General features: G+C 41.5%; 1 protein-coding gene across 1 annotated transcript in view; it reads right to left on the reverse strand.

Annotated features, from left to right (window-relative positions):
- Positions 1-8,471, reverse strand: part of Nlrp1 (NLR family pyrin domain containing 1) — a 29,400-nt gene extending 20,929 nt beyond the window's left edge. The window contains exons 1-2 of the mRNA XM_021212685.1: positions 8,462-8,471; positions 6,695-8,366 (exon numbers count right to left, since the gene is read on the reverse strand). Of these exons, the coding sequence (XP_021068344.1) occupies positions 6,695-8,366; positions 8,462-8,471 (1,682 nt within the window). The remainder of the gene's footprint in view (positions 1-6,694; positions 8,367-8,461) is intronic.
- Positions 8,472-16,836: the final 8,365 nt, after the last annotated feature.

The raw sequence follows: 16,836 nt of genomic DNA on the forward strand, positions 1-16,836 counted from the left end.
TTAAAACAACTTACAATGCCAAATAAGTATTAGGGAAATTAAGTACTAAGCCTCAAAGAATGACTTATTAAAAAAGGATTTGTATATTTTTACTTTCTGTGTATGCTAGTATGCCTGCTTGTCTCTGCCCTACATGATTGTAGGAGCTGACAGATGTTAGAAGCTGTGCCTGGTACCATCTGAGACTATGTATGGTTAAGGTAGTGTGAGCCATGTAATGTGGGTGCTTGGAATGGATCCCCATCTTCTGAAAGACCCTGAAATAATTTTTAACAAAATCATAGAAGAATAATTTCTAACCTAAAGAAAGACATGCTTGTAAGCATACAAGAAGCTTGTGGAACACTAAATAGATTAGAGCAAAAAAGAAAATCCTCCTGACACAGAATAATCAAAACATTATGTATACACAAAAAGAAAGAATATTAAAAGCTGCAAGGGAAAAAGACCAAGGAACATATGAAGGAAGAGCTATTAGAACTAATTAGACTTCTCATCAGAGAGTGTAAAAACCAGAAGGGTCTGGTCAGATGTCTTACAGATTCTAAGAGACTATGATGGCACCCAGACTGGTATACCTAGCCAAATTTGTAATCACCATAAATGGAGAAAACAAGATGTTCCACTATGAAACTGAATTTAAACACTATCTATCTGCAATACAGCCCTACAGAAGAAAGTAGAAAACATCAACACACGGTTAGCTACACCCAGGAAAGCACAGGAAATACAATTTTATACCAGCAAAACCAAAAGAAGTGACACATACACACACACACACACGCACGCACACACACACACACACACACACAGACACACATACCACACACAACCACAGAGACACAGACACATTAAACCATCACATTAATAAAAAGAATTAAACATCATTGGTGTTTAATATCTCTCCACATCAATGGACTCAATTTCCCAATCAAAAGACATAAGCTATGAGAATATATTTGAAAACAGGATCCATCATTATGTTGCATGCAAGAAACACACTTCAAGATCGAAGGTAGACATTATCTTAGAGTTAAGGGCTGCAACAAGATTTCCAAGCAAATGGACCCAAGAAGCAAAGTGTAGTAGCTATTCTAATATATAATAAAATAGACTTCTAACCAAAATTAAAAAAGATAGAGAAGGACACTTCATACTAATCAAAGAGAAAATCTAGCAAGATGACATCTCAATTTTAAATATCCATCCCTCAAATCCAAGGGCGTCCACATTTGTAAAGGAAACATTTTAAATCACATATTAAACTCCACACATTAATAGTGCACTAATTGAACAATAATGGGAAAGGTATTCAAACAGAAACTAAACAGGAAAGCAATGGAATTAAGAGATGTTATGATTCAAGTGGTCCTATGTACAAAACATTTCTATTTACCCAACTAACTAAAAGACAGAGCAACCCTTCAAATTAACAAAATCAGAAATGAATTGAGGAGCTTAACAACAGACCTTGAGGAAATTCAAAGAATCATCAAATCTTACTTCAAAAACCTGTGTTCCACAAACTTCTAAGTCTAAACTAAGTGGGCTATTTGCTTGATAGATACCACTTACCAAGACTAAACCAACAATCTCATTAAGCTCATAATTCCAAAGGAAGTAGAAGTAAATTCTCTGAAAAGAAAGAAAGAAAAGTAAAAAGAAAAAAAAGAAAGTAAAGGAAGAAAAGAAAAACCAAACCAAACAGATAACCCAGGATCAGATAGTTTTTAGTGCTGAATTCTACCAGCCTTTCAAGAAGAGCTAATACCAATAATCATCAAACAATTCCACAAAATAGCAACAGAAGAAACACTTCCAAACTCATTTTTCATGAGTCTACAGACCCTGTGATACCTAAGTTACATAAATATACTACCAAGAGTCTTCATTTCAAGCTCCCTTATGAATATTGATGAAAAATTACTCAATAAAAATTTGCAGACCAAATCCAAGAACACATCTAAAACATCATTCACCATGATCAAATAGGCTTTATTCCGGGCTTGCAGGGATGGTGCAACATATGATCATCCATCAATGTAATCCATTACAGAAACAAACTTAAGGAAAAAACCCAAATGATCATCTCATTGATTGCTGAAAAACCCTTTGAGAAAATCCAACACCCTTCTTGGTAAACCGCTTGGTGAGATCATCAATATAAGATCCATACTTAAACTCAATAAAACCAGTGTACACCTATCTGATGATATCCAACATCAAATTAAATGTAGAGGAACTTAAAGCAATTCCACTAAAATCAGGGATAAGACAATGCAGTCCATTGTCTCCATATCTATTCAATACAGAGCTTGAAGTTTTAGCCAGATAAATTACACAACTAAAGGGGACCAAAAGATCTAAACTGGAAGGGAAAAATTCAAAGTATCACTATTCTCATATAATACGACAGCAACCCCAAAAGTTCTACCAGAGAACTCTCCCAAACCTTAAGACATGTGGCTTAGGGCTGGTGAGATGGCTCAGTGGGTAAGAGCACCCGACTGCTCTTCCGAAGGTCTGGAGTTCAAATCCCAGCAACCACATGGTGGCTCACAACCATCCGTAACGAGATCTGACTCCCTCTTCTGCAGTGTCTGAGGACAGCTACAGTGTACTTACATATAAATACTTACAAATAAATAAATAAATAAATCTTAAAAAAAAAGAAATGTGGCTTAATACAAAATTAAATAAAACAAGCAAAATGAAACGAAACAAAACAAAACAAGAAAACCAAAAAGGCAAAAAGCAAAACAAAACAAAATGAGACAAAAATAAAACATCCCCAAACCCTAACAAATCAAACAACGACAGCAAAAAAATCCCCAAACAAAAATACAACAAACCAAAAATTACCCGTAACCCTCATATAAAACAAAACAAACCAAAAACCAAAAACCAAACAAAAACAAAAACAAAAACAAATAACAAATGGGCTAAGAAAGAAATTCGGGAACAACTTCCTACACAATAGCAATAAATACTTGGAGTAAGTTTAACCAAGCAAATGAAAGACCTATATGACAAGAACTTTAAATCTCTGAAGAATGAAATTGAAGAAGATATCAGAAGATGCAAAGATCACCCCTGCTTATGGATTAGTAGGATTAACAAATAAAAATTGCTATCCTACCAAAAGCAATCTGCAGATTCCATGCAATTCCCATTAAAATACTAACACAATTCTTTACAGACCTTGAAAGATCAATACTCAACTTCATATGAAAAAACAAAAGACCAGGAGAGCTAAAAGAATCCTGCACAAATAATAGAACTTCTGGTGATACCACCAGCTCTGATTCCAAGCTGTACTAGAGAGCAATAGTAACAAAACCCACGTGGTACTGGCATGAAAACAGAAAGGTTAATCAAAGGGATTGAATGAAAGAACCAGAAGTAAATCCACACATCTCGTAGCTATTAACAAAGAAGCCAGAACTATGCAATGGAAAAAATCATCTTCAACAAATATTGCTGGTCTAAGTGGACATTTCCATGTATAAGAGTGCAAATAGATTCATATCTATTACCCTGCACATATCTAAGGCCAAGAGGTCCAAAAACCTCAACGTAAAATCAGATACACTAAATCGGTTAGAAGAAAAGTAGAGAGTATATTTGAATGCAGGAGAAAATTTCTAAAACAGAACAGTAACAGTTTAGGCAATAAGATCAACAATTAATATATGGAACCTCATGAAACTGAAAAGCTTTTTGTAAGGCAAAGGACACTGTCATAAGGTCAAATGATAGCCTACAGAATGGGAAAGATTTTCACCAACTCCAAATCTGACAGAGGGCTGATATTCAAAATATATAAAGTCTGAAGAAACTAGACACCCACAAAGCAAATTACACAATTAACAACTGAGAGAAAATACCATGAGAGAGCCCATCCCAACATTACCAATGATATTCTGTTATACTTGCAGACAGTTGCCTAGAATAACTGTAATGTCACAGGCTTTACCAAGTAGCTAATGGAAACAGATACAGAGACCCACAGCCAAACATTAGGTGTATCTTGGAAAATCTTGTGGAAGAAAGGCATGAGGGATTGGTCAAGCACACTACAAGGAAATGTACAGAATCAACTAATCTGGGCCAATATGTGCTCACAGTGACTGAACCAGCAACCAGAGAAAGCATGCATTGGTTGGATCTAGGACCCCTACACATATGTAACAGATGTGCAGCTTTGTCTTCCTATGGGATCCCTAACTGCAGGAGCTGTGGCTGTCTTTCAGTCTGCTGCCTGATTTTGAATCCCTTTCCCAAAACTGGGCTGCCTTGTCTAGCTTCAAAAGGAGAAGATGCACTTGCAACTTGAAATGCCAAGTTGGTTTGATGTTCATGGGAGGCCTCCCCTTCTCTGAATAGAAAGGGGGAGATGATGGGGGAGGTGAGGTGAGGAGTTGAGGGGGAATCTGCCATTGGGATGTAAATCAATCAATTAATTAACAAACAAGATGGGGTATGAATCTAAACAAGAAATTCTCCACAAAGAAATCTCTAATGGCTAAGTAGGACTTAAAGGAATAGTCACCAGAGAAATACACATCAAAACGACTCTGAGATTCCATTTCATACCTGTCAGAATGGCTAAGATCAAAAATTCAAGGAACAGTACATGCTGGTGAGGGTGTGGAGAAAGGGGAACACTCCTCCATTGCTGGTGGGGGTGCAAAGTTGTACAATGATTTTAAAAATCAATTTGGAATTTTCTCATAAAATTGTGAATGGATCTATCTCTAGATAGAGCTATACCATCCCTTGGCATGTATCCAAAGAAGCTCTTCTATACTGTAAGGACATGTGTCCAACTGTGTTCATAACAGCTATATTTTTAATAGAAAGTGGAAGCATCCTAGATGTTTCTCAATCAGATAAAAGAACACATAAAGAATATGTGGTACATTTATAAAATGGACTATTATTCAGGTATTAAAAACATTGATATCATGAAATTTTCAGCCAAATGGATGGAATTAGAAAAAAATTCATCCTGATTGAGAAAACCAAGACCGAGAAAGACAAACATTAGGTATGAACTCACTTATAAGCAGATATTAGTCATAAAGTACCATATATCCATGGTACAATCCACAGTCCCAAAGAAGCTAACTAACAAAGAGGGCCCAGGGAGGGATGCTTGAATGTCACTGAGAAGGTGAAATAGATTAGACATCAATAGGGCGGTTTGAGGGATGGGACTGTTTGTAGAGATAGGGAGAGGAGGGATGAAGTAGGGGCGTGACAGAGGAAGAGAGTACTGGGAGGGACAATTGGATTTAGGGGGACATCTCTGGGATGAGCTAGGAGAGTGGAAAGTCCTAGGAATCTATGATGGTGACCCTACCCATGGGGTACATGGAGCCTGAGCAGGCCATTTCCTATAACCAGGCAAATCTTCAATGGAGAGACTGAGACACAAACACAGTAAAAAACCAGGGTGGACTGGAACTTATGGCCTTCTTGCCCCTGCTTTCTGAATTTAGGATGTTAGGTGTGCCCAGCCAAGCTCTGCTTCTTCACTTCTTTTGCTGTCCTCTTTGAGAAATAGAATTCTGGTTGATACCACCTTTTGTTGTTTTGATCTTTGGTATATCATCACTTTTCTGCAAGTATGTTTTTATTAGTTCATCCTAATCATATAAAATAGTCATTGACACCTTCCTGCATGTATCTAACACAGTTTGATCACATGTGCTCTTTGCCCTACTTCCCTCTTCTCCTCACCCGTCCTGTTCTCTCACAGTCACTCCACTACTTTTCAAGTCATTTGGTTTTCACAGGAGTTTTTTCTTCCTTGTCAAAACTGGTGTCAAAGTCCTGAAATCAAGGACTCTTCCTGCTTTAACCTCGTGAGTGATGGAATTTCAGGCTTATGCCAGCAAGTCCAGCTCAGATAATTAGGAGAAAAAGTTTCAACACCTAAAAACAGAAGACTTAAATAAAAACATTACTACCCCTGAGATCTCTCCATGTAAATAAACACTTCCTTCCCTGATACTCAGTATGCACGTGGTCATGGCAAGAGACAATCCCTATGTAATTAGAGTAGGTGGCTGTCTTCTCTTCCAGTTTCTGTGGTCCTTGGGCAACAAGTACACTTCTTCTCTTGTGATTGGAAGGTCATAAAATAATAATGAATATTTATGGCTTGAATCATGTAGAGGGAGGCAAGACACATACTGATACTAAGTTACCACTACTGTGCACGGGTAGTAAATCCTGGAAGAAGTCTACCTTGCTGCTGGGATTGGCAGAAAGTTAGGGAGCCTTTCAGGTGAGTGCCAGGGCCAGGCTGCCTTTATTGACACATAGAGATATTATTTGGGCTGTGAAACAGTAGGGACTCTGATATGTATGCATATGGGGAAATATCTCAGGATCAAGTTCACTTTCGAGAGAAGAGCAGATGGTGCCTGCAGGAATGAGCTGTTTCTGAGAGAAAGCATGTGAATAGGGAGGACCAACCAGTAACTGTGGTTATTGGAACTCAGTGAAGGGTGAAGATGATTCGAATCAGAGAAGGTGGGTGGTCCTCACCGAGGCAAAGGAAGAGACAAGTTCATAGCCCCATCCCATGATCAAGCACACCGAAGAGAATAGAGAAACGCTCAGAACACGTGGGTTCATGGAATCCACAGGGAATCTGGAGAGAGGGCTGTGTCTGAATACTCACAGAACCATCCTCGGGGCTGTTAGTGCATATCCTTGCTGTCTTCCCATATTCAGCTGTAGACTCCTCACGTGACAGCAGAATTGAATGCAGAAAGTGACCACCATGAGATCCATGTCTGTCTGCATCACCAGGTGCTTCACGTTTGTCTGAGACACTGTGCATGCAATGTCATTTGGTCCAGACACTATTGTTCCTTGCAGATCATGCATCACGTGTGTCAGGAGCTCAATTTCCTGATTTTCATACAGACAGCGGAGCAAACCCAGGCAAGGTGGTTGATGGGGTTGGGATTTCCCTAGGATGTGCCTTAGCAGCTTCAACAACTTCAACTTGCGAAGTCTGTAGGAGAAGAACTTTTTCATTTCTTTCAATCCCTCTTTACTCAAAAGACCAAACAGGAAGCTCACAGTGGGTGCCTCAAACAGGTTTTGTCTTCCAAACCTTTCTACCAGTGTTTCCATAATTCTGTCAATTTCCATAATACCATGTCTTTGCTTAATCTCCAAGATGTAAGACATGGCTGCAAAGAACTCCTGGAGGCACAAGTGGGCAAAGCTGTAGCTCGGAGAGCTGGGCTGCTTTTGAAGGACACCAGTCTCCAGGAAAGTGGCAATGGCATCCTCTGCTAACCCTTGCTTACAGAGGTCACTCTCACTGAACAGGGTCCTTCTTTTCCAGATGCCTTCAGCAGCCAATGAACAGAGGGCTCTGAGCTGGGTCCCCATAAGCTCATCTGGGACTGTCAGGGAAAGGTATTTCAGGCAGAGGGCTGTGGTGGTCTGTGAGGTCAGTGAGAAGACTCCATCCTGCTCCTTCTTCTTTTTCAGGCAAGAGCAGACCAACCAGCACACCCAGGGAACCTCACACAGGGTCAGGAGCACTGGGTTAGAGTCAACCACCATAAAAGCAATAATTGCGTCTTTCTCCTTCACAAAATATTTGTAGAAATAGTTTTTCCGTTCAAACTCAGAGAACCCCAGGACTTCCACCCAACATGGCTCCTCCAAGGAAGGGATGACCTTTTGTAAAGCTGTGGTCCGAGCTGTGAGCAAGAAGGAAGCCTCAGGAAGGATGGATTTCCCCAGCAAACTTCCCAGCAGTGTGTGCACAGGCTGCGTTTGACTCCAGTGCAGACATAGCTCAGGATTCTGTTCCTCCAAGTCCCATGCTGGCTCATCTATGCCATCCAGGATGAAGAGCAGCTTCTCAGGCTGAGACAGGATCTGCCTGATGGGAGCTGTGGGCACTTCCTGGCCTTTTGCTATGAACTCAGCTAGACTTAGTTGCTTGCACTGGGCCAGTTCTCTGCAGGTGAAGAAGAAGACATGCTGGAAGCGATCCCTGTAGAGCAGGCCTTCCTTCCAGGCTCTCCTCACCTGCCTGGCCAGTGTTGACTTCCCAATCCCAGCAGCCCCCTCTATTATGACTAATTGAGGCTTTTTATGGGTACCTATGTTTGGGTCAAATAAGTCTTCGATCTTAATCATATGCCCTTCTTCTTCTGGTACAAATGGATGCCAGCTTTTCCTGATCAAGTTGTGTGATGTTCTTGGGCACAATTTTTGGAAGATTAGTAGGTTTGCCAGCTTTTGGACCAAATTTCCCCCTTTCATTGACCATGTGGGATAAAGAGTCTCTCCTTCTTGTTTCATATGTACTTTTGGAATTTTCCCTGAACAAAAGAGAGAAAGATCAAGAGAAATGTTCATATTAGGGTTGTCTGTTCTTTCAATCTTTCCTTTCCTTCCTTTGTTCCTTCCCTCCTACCTCCTTCCATTCTGCCTTCCTTCCTTCTTACCTTTCTTTGATCCTTCAACATCTGGATCAAGTTAGGCATCTGTGTAAGCTGTACAGCATATAGCTTGTGGGCTTTGATATATTCAGAACAGTGTAGTGCAGAAAATGTGAGTTTTACAGTAGAAGATTCTAGTTCAAGTGTTCATGTGACTAATTATGCTGTGTTACTTTCATTTATACTTGAGATATTTATCAATTTCTTACTCTGTGCAAGACTTGTTCTTGAGGCTGAGATTAAAGGGTGAATTCTCAGGTATAATTCTGTCCTCAGTCTGCATATGAGATAATCCACTAGCTTCACTGAGCTCAGCTTTCTCACCTATACTTTGGGGGCTGTGGTCTCTCCCTGTTGGAGGTCATAGAGTAGTTGGGGAGATTATAGACGGTGGGGTGAATGTCTCCTCCTGACAGATCCTAGTGGACCCACCATTGCAGTCCTGACAACATCCTTCTGCAAGTCCTGAGATTGTGGGTCTGACGGGAAGGTCTAGGAATGCCGTAGAGTTCATGTTTCAGGATAAAGTCTTGGTTCCTTGCCCCTAGGCCTGGCAATCTCTGATGTACTTTATACTGTCTTTCAGATATCTTTGATAAGAACAAGCCTTGTCTGTGACTACTATTTGAATGTGCTTTAACTCTTCTCAAACCCATGCTGAATTTTAGTTGCCAATGTATAAGTAAGGTCTAATGTGTGTGTTTGGAGTCATGGGGACAGGCCTCTTAACAACTGACCAATACTTATTTGTTGGGAACTAAAAATGGGGGCCCTGGGGAAGTGGGGGAAGGGGAAAGTCCCACACCCTGCCAGAGTTCCACTTATTCTCTGGTCAGTCAGGCATGGGAGGGCTCCTAACTACTTTCCACTCATCCCTGGGTGGGCATTCCTCTATCCTACTCTTCAGGGGTGGCCAAGGGGAAGCCCTACCTGGGATTCCCAGAACTACCTGGGTTATAGGAGAGAGGGTTGAGGGAGGAGAGGTTCCCAACACCTGTGAGAGTGCGCACAGCCTTGATGAGCAGACTCTCTATGGTTTTAGAGCTTTATTGTAGAAATGCAGGGGGAGAGAGAGAGAAGGGAGACAGAGAGAGAGAGAGAGAGAGAGAGAGAGAGAGAGAGAGAGAGAGGGCTAGAGAGAAAGAGCATAAGAGGGAGAGAGGAGAGAAGAGGAGAAGACAAAGAGAGGAGATAGAGGGGGTGAGAGTGAGGGGAAAGAGGGGGACAAGTAAGAAGTAAGAGGTAAGAGAGACAAGAAGAGGGCAAGCAGGGGCTGAACAGCCCCTTTAATGGTCTTCACTGTTGCTAGGTAACTGAGGAGGAGTTTAGCCTAAAGGTCAGAAGCTTGGGCCGTTGCCTACATGACTACTGACCATGCTTCTCTTGTGGGGGCTGTTGGGGGAGGTAACTTAGGCAGAAGTCAGAGTTCCAGGAGCATAAGGGAACGCCTACCGAGTCATGAAGGTGAATTATCACCATTCCCGGGGTTCAGACCTTAGCTCAACTGGAGACCAGCCTGTCTGTGCAGAGCTCGATGCCCCACACTTATTTTCTAGGAATGGGCTAGCTTTTGTGGGGAAGGATATCCTTTCTTTCCTGTAGGTACCTGTTTGCTTTTATACTCCATTTTTGAGGCTGAGTAGTCATAGTTCTCAATCTTAGACTTCTAGCTTCCCGAACTATAATTAATATGCAGGGTTTAAAAAAAAAACACTGAGTATGGTAGTGTAATCCTGTGATTCATCACTCAGAAGACAGAGCTAGGAGAATCAGGACCTCAGGCCCAGCTTTTCCATATGGGGAATTTGAAATCATCTATGCTACAGTCAATCGATCAGTCAACCAATCAATCAGTGTCAAACTGTGCACTTAGCCAGGCTTCACTTCTACTGTCCACTTTGTTTTCTTCTAAGCAGTACATCTGTAGAGCCATTTCCCCAGTTTGGACCCAAACACAAATCTCATCTCACCATTTTATTTCAAAGGAGCTCACGGTAAGGCATATAGTAGGATACCCCATGAACTAGAATCCAAGTTCATTAGTTAATACATGCTAGTTGTCCAAAGTACAAGGCTATACTGCCATGGATGAGGTGTTAGAGATAATTTGGTGAGAGCACTGAGTGTAGCATTAATTCACACAAGTAGCCCTTGAGGGCCAGGCTTCAGGGGCTAACTTGCCTCTGAAATCAGGATCTACAGATCTGCCCTTACTGTCATCTGTAGGATGACTTCTACCATCTCCTGAGTGCAGCAATTTCGCCACTCAAGTCTGTGGCCAAGGTTTGCCTGGCCCAGAATATGTATCATCAAAGTGCCAAGAGAGAATCCAGTTATTCCCAGAGCACTTTCTCCAAGACCTTCCAGCTGGAATGTATCCATCATCATGTACACATAGATATTTCCTTTCCACTACACTTGAAAAGCATCTGGGACAGCAAGATGGCTCAGCACTTAAAGAGCTTGCGGCAAAAGCATGTGGACTAGAATTTGCATAGCAAGCTTCCATTTACATTCTGTATTTGTATTGTGTCCCCCTGTTCTTTCAGGCCCAGAAAGCTAAGACAGCTGCTTCCCCAGGGTAAGATGGCTAGCCAGAATTGCTCCATTGATGAGTTCTGGGTGTAGATGATGGCATTTTCTGCCTCCATGAATAGGAGAGCAACTGAGGAAGATTCCTGACATCAATTTAGTGCACACACATGTACATGCACTGTGTAACTCCCTACTCATATGTGCCTCACACATGCAAACATACATATATACATATGTATGCACCCCCCCACACACACAGAGAAGAAATAAGGCCAATAAAATCTCATATAATATGGATGGAAGTGGGAAATATTCTATTTAGTGAGGCAACCCATTGCCTACAGAGACAAATGCCACAAGTTTTTTGTCATATATTTATAATAGCTTTACATATTTTATTTTGTATGTTTAATTTTGAATAGTTTCTACCTCTTTCCACATTTATAGCATCTCTGATCTTCTGCAGTCTCACTTCAGTTCCCCTGTGTCCCTCCTCCCCATTTCACTTCAGTTCCCCTGTGTCCCTCCTCCCCATTTCAAATTTAAACCTATTTTCTTTAATGATTTTTACAAACATAAATACATACTACATAAGACACACACATTCTGCTGAGTCCATTAAATGCTGCTGTTATGCTTATATGTATAATGCTGAGCACCTGGGATTGGATAACCTATGAGGGGCTCAGCTCTGGAGAAGACTGATTATCTCTCTAACACCATTGATTAGTCGCCTGTAGCTTTTCATTTAGAAGTGTGGACATATAAAGCTTGTTTGGAGTATCTCTAGAGGTCAAGAAACTAATGAGCCCAAGAGATGGGTTGAGTAAAAGGACTTTAGAGGTGCAGATAGAGTAGAATATTTACTATATGAAAATGCGATTTAAATTTAAGTGATAGGAATTGTGTGACAGGAAAGGTGTGGGTGGGAATGGGTTAACAAAAACTAACAATGTATGAAAGTTCTTTATGGAAACAAACTACTTTGAAGTTAATCAAAAATATAAATTAAATAAATGTAGGCTATTGAGCAATGAGTATATAGAGATTTCCTCAGAAGACATGAGCTACTAAATTCAAATCTCAGTGCTAAGTAAGCAATACCTCCTAAAGAGTTACTGGTTGTGGAGGAAGCAGAGAATCCAAAAGCAACAGGCTATGTTGCCATTGCTCTGGGTAGCCTAAAAGAACTAGAGTTTGGCCCTACTACTGAAGACTGAACATATATTTGTTACAGGAGTTAAAGAAACCAAGTTGAAACAGAAATGCAATTTCTTCTATGCTGGCTAGGACTGGGGGCTGCTATGTAGACACTAGGGGAGAAAACCCATCAATGCTATTGCATGGCAGTGACCCTGAATGCTAAAATACTGTACCAGGGAAGACATGCTCAATGGAGCAACAGTGGCATGGAGGTTATAGGGCAACCAACTGTTCTATCATTACTGTTCAGGAATTTCTGATTATATTTGAATTCCACAGAAGGGAATTTATGTCTAATACTGCAAACATGACCTAAAGCTCAATGTGCAGGAGGTCATGGACCCTAAGGGAGGACCTATTACTGTTGTTTTGCTAAAGGGATATATTGTTAAGCTGCCTTCTGAGTATGTTTATACTAATAGATTAGTGCTTCTCTCAATTTGGCCAGACAGATTTCTCTCTTCAGCGGTCAGATATTAATGTAGACTCATAGTCAAAATTCTGATTAAATGCCTGTTGATTGCTCGGTCCTAAGTGGGATATTTAAGAGGAATTACCAAGGTTCTGGGAACACTTCAAGTGAGTTGGCAGAATGGATGAGAGAGAGGGAGGACAGGAAGGATTGGGTGAGATGTGCTTTCCTGAACATTACATGACTGATGTACTCATGAACTTAACACAGATACAGTTGCTTGTGCATGACCTGAAGAAGTGTAATCCAACAAGCTAAGTCAATTTTCTGTCAGGGAGCACTGAGTGATGTGAGAGGTTACAGAGCAACAATGAAATCATCAACAACAAACCAAAGAGGGGAGGACATGGAAATGGGAGGGCACATGCTGGGACCTATTGGGGAGCTGGGAGAGGATATGATCATAATACTGCATATAAAGATATGGATTTAAAAAATAAAGAAATAAAAGTTATTCTAGACCAGCAGAACTAGACACAGCACCCTTCCACTCTGTTTACTTCACAGCATGTTGTCAGCAATACTGATCTCCTTCTGGATGGACTATTTCCCTCTACGTGGGACTCACTTGATTACCAGAACATTTTATCTCATCCAGTTGGTATGGAAACATAAATAATCTACCTGAACTCTCTGTCACCTGCCTCCATACCTTAAGCACCCAATCCTGACAGTCCTGCCGTTGCTTCAGGGGGATTATGACCTCCTAGTTCTTCTCTGACATTCACTAGATCGAAGCTCCCTCCCCACCAGGAACCCTCTAGCCTACTTATATGGCACAGAGACATACTTTTTAACCTACATATACTCTGTGTGCTCCCTGACACAACCATCGGACAACTCTTGTCAATTCATGGCTGTATGCATCACATCTATCCTCCAGCCTCACCCTGTGCTCAGGTTCATCTTGGTGAGTCTGTCTGCCTCTGTCCTGACTGCACTCCCTTCCCCCAAACATCAGAACCACCCCAGGTCCTATAAGCAGGATTCCAACCCAGGGTGTTGAGGTCCACCTGTATCCTTCCTAACTCCATATAGAGGCTGAGTGGAGCATCATGTGTGTGAGCCCAATCTGCTGTGTTCACATGAGAAATAGAACCAACAAAAGAATCCTATGTGTCAAGGTCTCATTGCAATAACAAGAAGAAAAGTCAAGACAACCTTTGCTGCTTCCCAATCCATCAGTCTATAGAAACATTCACCAGTGAGAATGACCAAGATGAACCAATACACGGAATTAGTGGCAATCACAGACCTAAGAAAGTTAGGGGGTTTAAAGATGTCAGAGACAAAGATCTCAATGAACTTGAAGAAGATGAACTCAGAGAGAGTTGATGGCTGAGTGATGTGGAAGAGAACAAGAACACAATGCTGAAAGAAACAGCAATGATTTAAAAACAGTGACTTCAAAACTGAATTCAATAGAGATAGAAATATCAAAAGACATCCCTGGTGTTTGTTGGTATGTGTGACTGCCAGGATTCTGTCTCTTTTGTCCCTGGGTTGCTTCAGGTCTTCTGGTAGGCCTGCTAAGGTCTTGGGTGTAGCAGACCACCTGTGGGGACTTCCAACTGGGGGGCTCTTCACAGGAACAGAGAACCTGCTGATCTGTTGCCCTGGCTGCAGTAGAACTCCTGGGAGGCCTTCAGACTGTTTTATCTTCAGTGGAGCAGTCAAACTGTTGTCCAACTGCTCTGAAATCAGAGGGTCCTCAATTGCTTTGAGTGCAATAAAAGAACAATAAAATAGTAAAAGAACTTCTGGGGGAATCACCATCCATGACCTCAAGCTGTACTACAGAACAACAGTGATAAAATCTGCATGGTACTGGTACAGAGATGGGCATGAAAATCAATGGAATAGAACTGAAGACCCACACACCTATAGTCACTTGATCTTTAACAAAGGAGCTAAAACCATTCAGTGGAAAAAAGACAGCATTTTCAACAAATGGCACAGGCTCACCTGGTGGTTAGGATGTAGAAGAATACAAATCGATCCATTCTTATCTCCTTGTACAAAGCTCAAGTCCAAATGGATCAAGGACCTCCTCATAAAACCAAATATACTGAAACTTATAGAGGAGAAACTGGGGAAGAGTCTCAAACATATGGGTACAGGGGAAAATTCTCTGAAGAGAACACCAATGGCTTGTGTTGTAAGATCAAGAAGCAACAAATGAAACCTCATAAAATTGCAAAGTTTCTGTAAGGCAAAAGACATTGTCAATAAGACAACAGATTGGAAAAAGATCTTTACCAAGCCCACATCTGATAGAGGGCTAATATCCAGTATATACAAAGAACTCAAGAAGNTAGACTCCAGAGAACCAAATAACCATATTAAAAATGGGGTACAGAGCTAAACAGAATTCTCAACCAAGGAATACTGAATAGCTGAGAAGCACCTGAATAAATGTTCAACATACTTAGTTATCAGGGAAATGCAAATCAAAACAACTCTGAGATTCCACCTCACACCGGGCAGAATGGCTAAGATAAAAAAATTCAGGTGACAGCAGATGCTGGTGAGAATGTAGAGAAAGAGGAACACTCCTCCATTGCTGGTGAGATTGCAAGCTGGTAAAACCACTCTGGAAATAAGCTTGACAGTTCCTCAGAAAATTGGACATAGTACTATAGGAAGATCCAGCAATACCTCTCCTGGGCATAGACCCAGATCATGCTCCAACATGCAATAAGGACACATGCTCCACTATGTTCATAGCAGCCTTGTTTATAATAACCAGAAGCTGTAAAGAACCCATATGTCCCTCAACAGATAATGGATACTGTGGGAAGCAGGTGTGGCTGTGGCTGCGGCCTTGGGAGCCAAGACGGCACCCTGGTTCACTTTCAAGCCCCATGATTCCCTGCTTACCAAAAACCTGATTATGCGCACCTGATTGCGCACATACAGCATGATATTGAGTCACTGGCCTATCAACACCCACCCTAACTGCGTGCAAGGACTCTCATATAGAATGTGCTGAATACTGATTGGATGATGAGTGATGAGAGATGAGTGCAGAGGGTGGAAGGGGATAAATTGNGTGATCCCAGAAAAGTGAGAGAAGCTGAAAAGAAGCTGAGAAGAAGCTGGGCAGAAGCTGAGAAGCAGAGGGGAAAAGCTGAACTGCTGTAGAGAGCTGGGGTGAGCTGTAAAGAGAATAAAGGAAGCTGCATCAGGAAGCTGTGGAAGCTGCTCAAACCCTGCCTTGGCGTAAGTGTCGTCTTTGCCCCACCTCTGCGGGGATGCAGTGTGAGGTTCGTGGCATCTGGTGGCTCATACAGCGAACTCTTAAAATGGCATCTAGTGGCCCGTATGGGGGAAACTCTTGAAATTCAGAAACAAGCTCCATAAGTATAAGGTAAGGCCTTTAAGGATCCTGGAGCAGGGATGAATTAAATGATCCCGGAGCAGGGACGCATTAACAAGGTTCTCGGTAAGGAGGCATATCATAATGGGTTCAGCTTTATTGAAACAGAAAGCTGCTGGTTTAGGGACAAGTTAAGCTCCTGGTTTAGGGACAAGTTAAACTCCCGGTTTAGGGATAAGTTAAGCTTTCGGTACAGGGACGAAGTAAAGTGAGGTTTGAAGTTAGATTCCCAGCACAGGGACGAAGTTAAAAGTGAAGAGAGCAGGAGGAGATTGCTTAAAAATGAAAATAAGAGAGGTGTTGGTGCAGCTGTTAGTAATTTTGAATTTAGTTAAATTTTGCCTAGTAGACAAAAGTGGAAAGTATGCCACAGAGTTAGAAAGTTTTCCTGTGGCCAGGCTGGGGATTTTAAAAGAGATTGCTTTCCCAATCGCCAGTGGCCAACTACTGCAGTTCCTGTGAGATGTCCAAAATTATGTCTACGGTGTTGTAATGGCTCATGCAGCAGAAGCAGAAAAATGCAAACGAGAAGCCAGCAGAGGAGAAAAGAGGCTAAAGAATAAGAGAGTGAGGAGGGAAGTTCAGATGAATCATCTGACAGTGAGACTCTGACCCATGTTTGAACCAGTTGCCCTCATTAACACTTAAATCAAAGCAGCTGGCTCAGCTCCCTTGTTAAGTTTCAGCAGAAAACTGGAATCTTACTAGTAAATCAGAGCGTGGGTTTGCTCCAAGAGCAGATAGATATTCTGGAGCAATTA

Source organism: Mus pahari, chromosome 14 (genome assembly GCF_900095145.1).
Source record: "Mus pahari chromosome 14, PAHARI_EIJ_v1.1, whole genome shotgun sequence".
Classification (NCBI taxonomy): domain Eukaryota; kingdom Metazoa; phylum Chordata; class Mammalia; order Rodentia; family Muridae; genus Mus; species Mus pahari.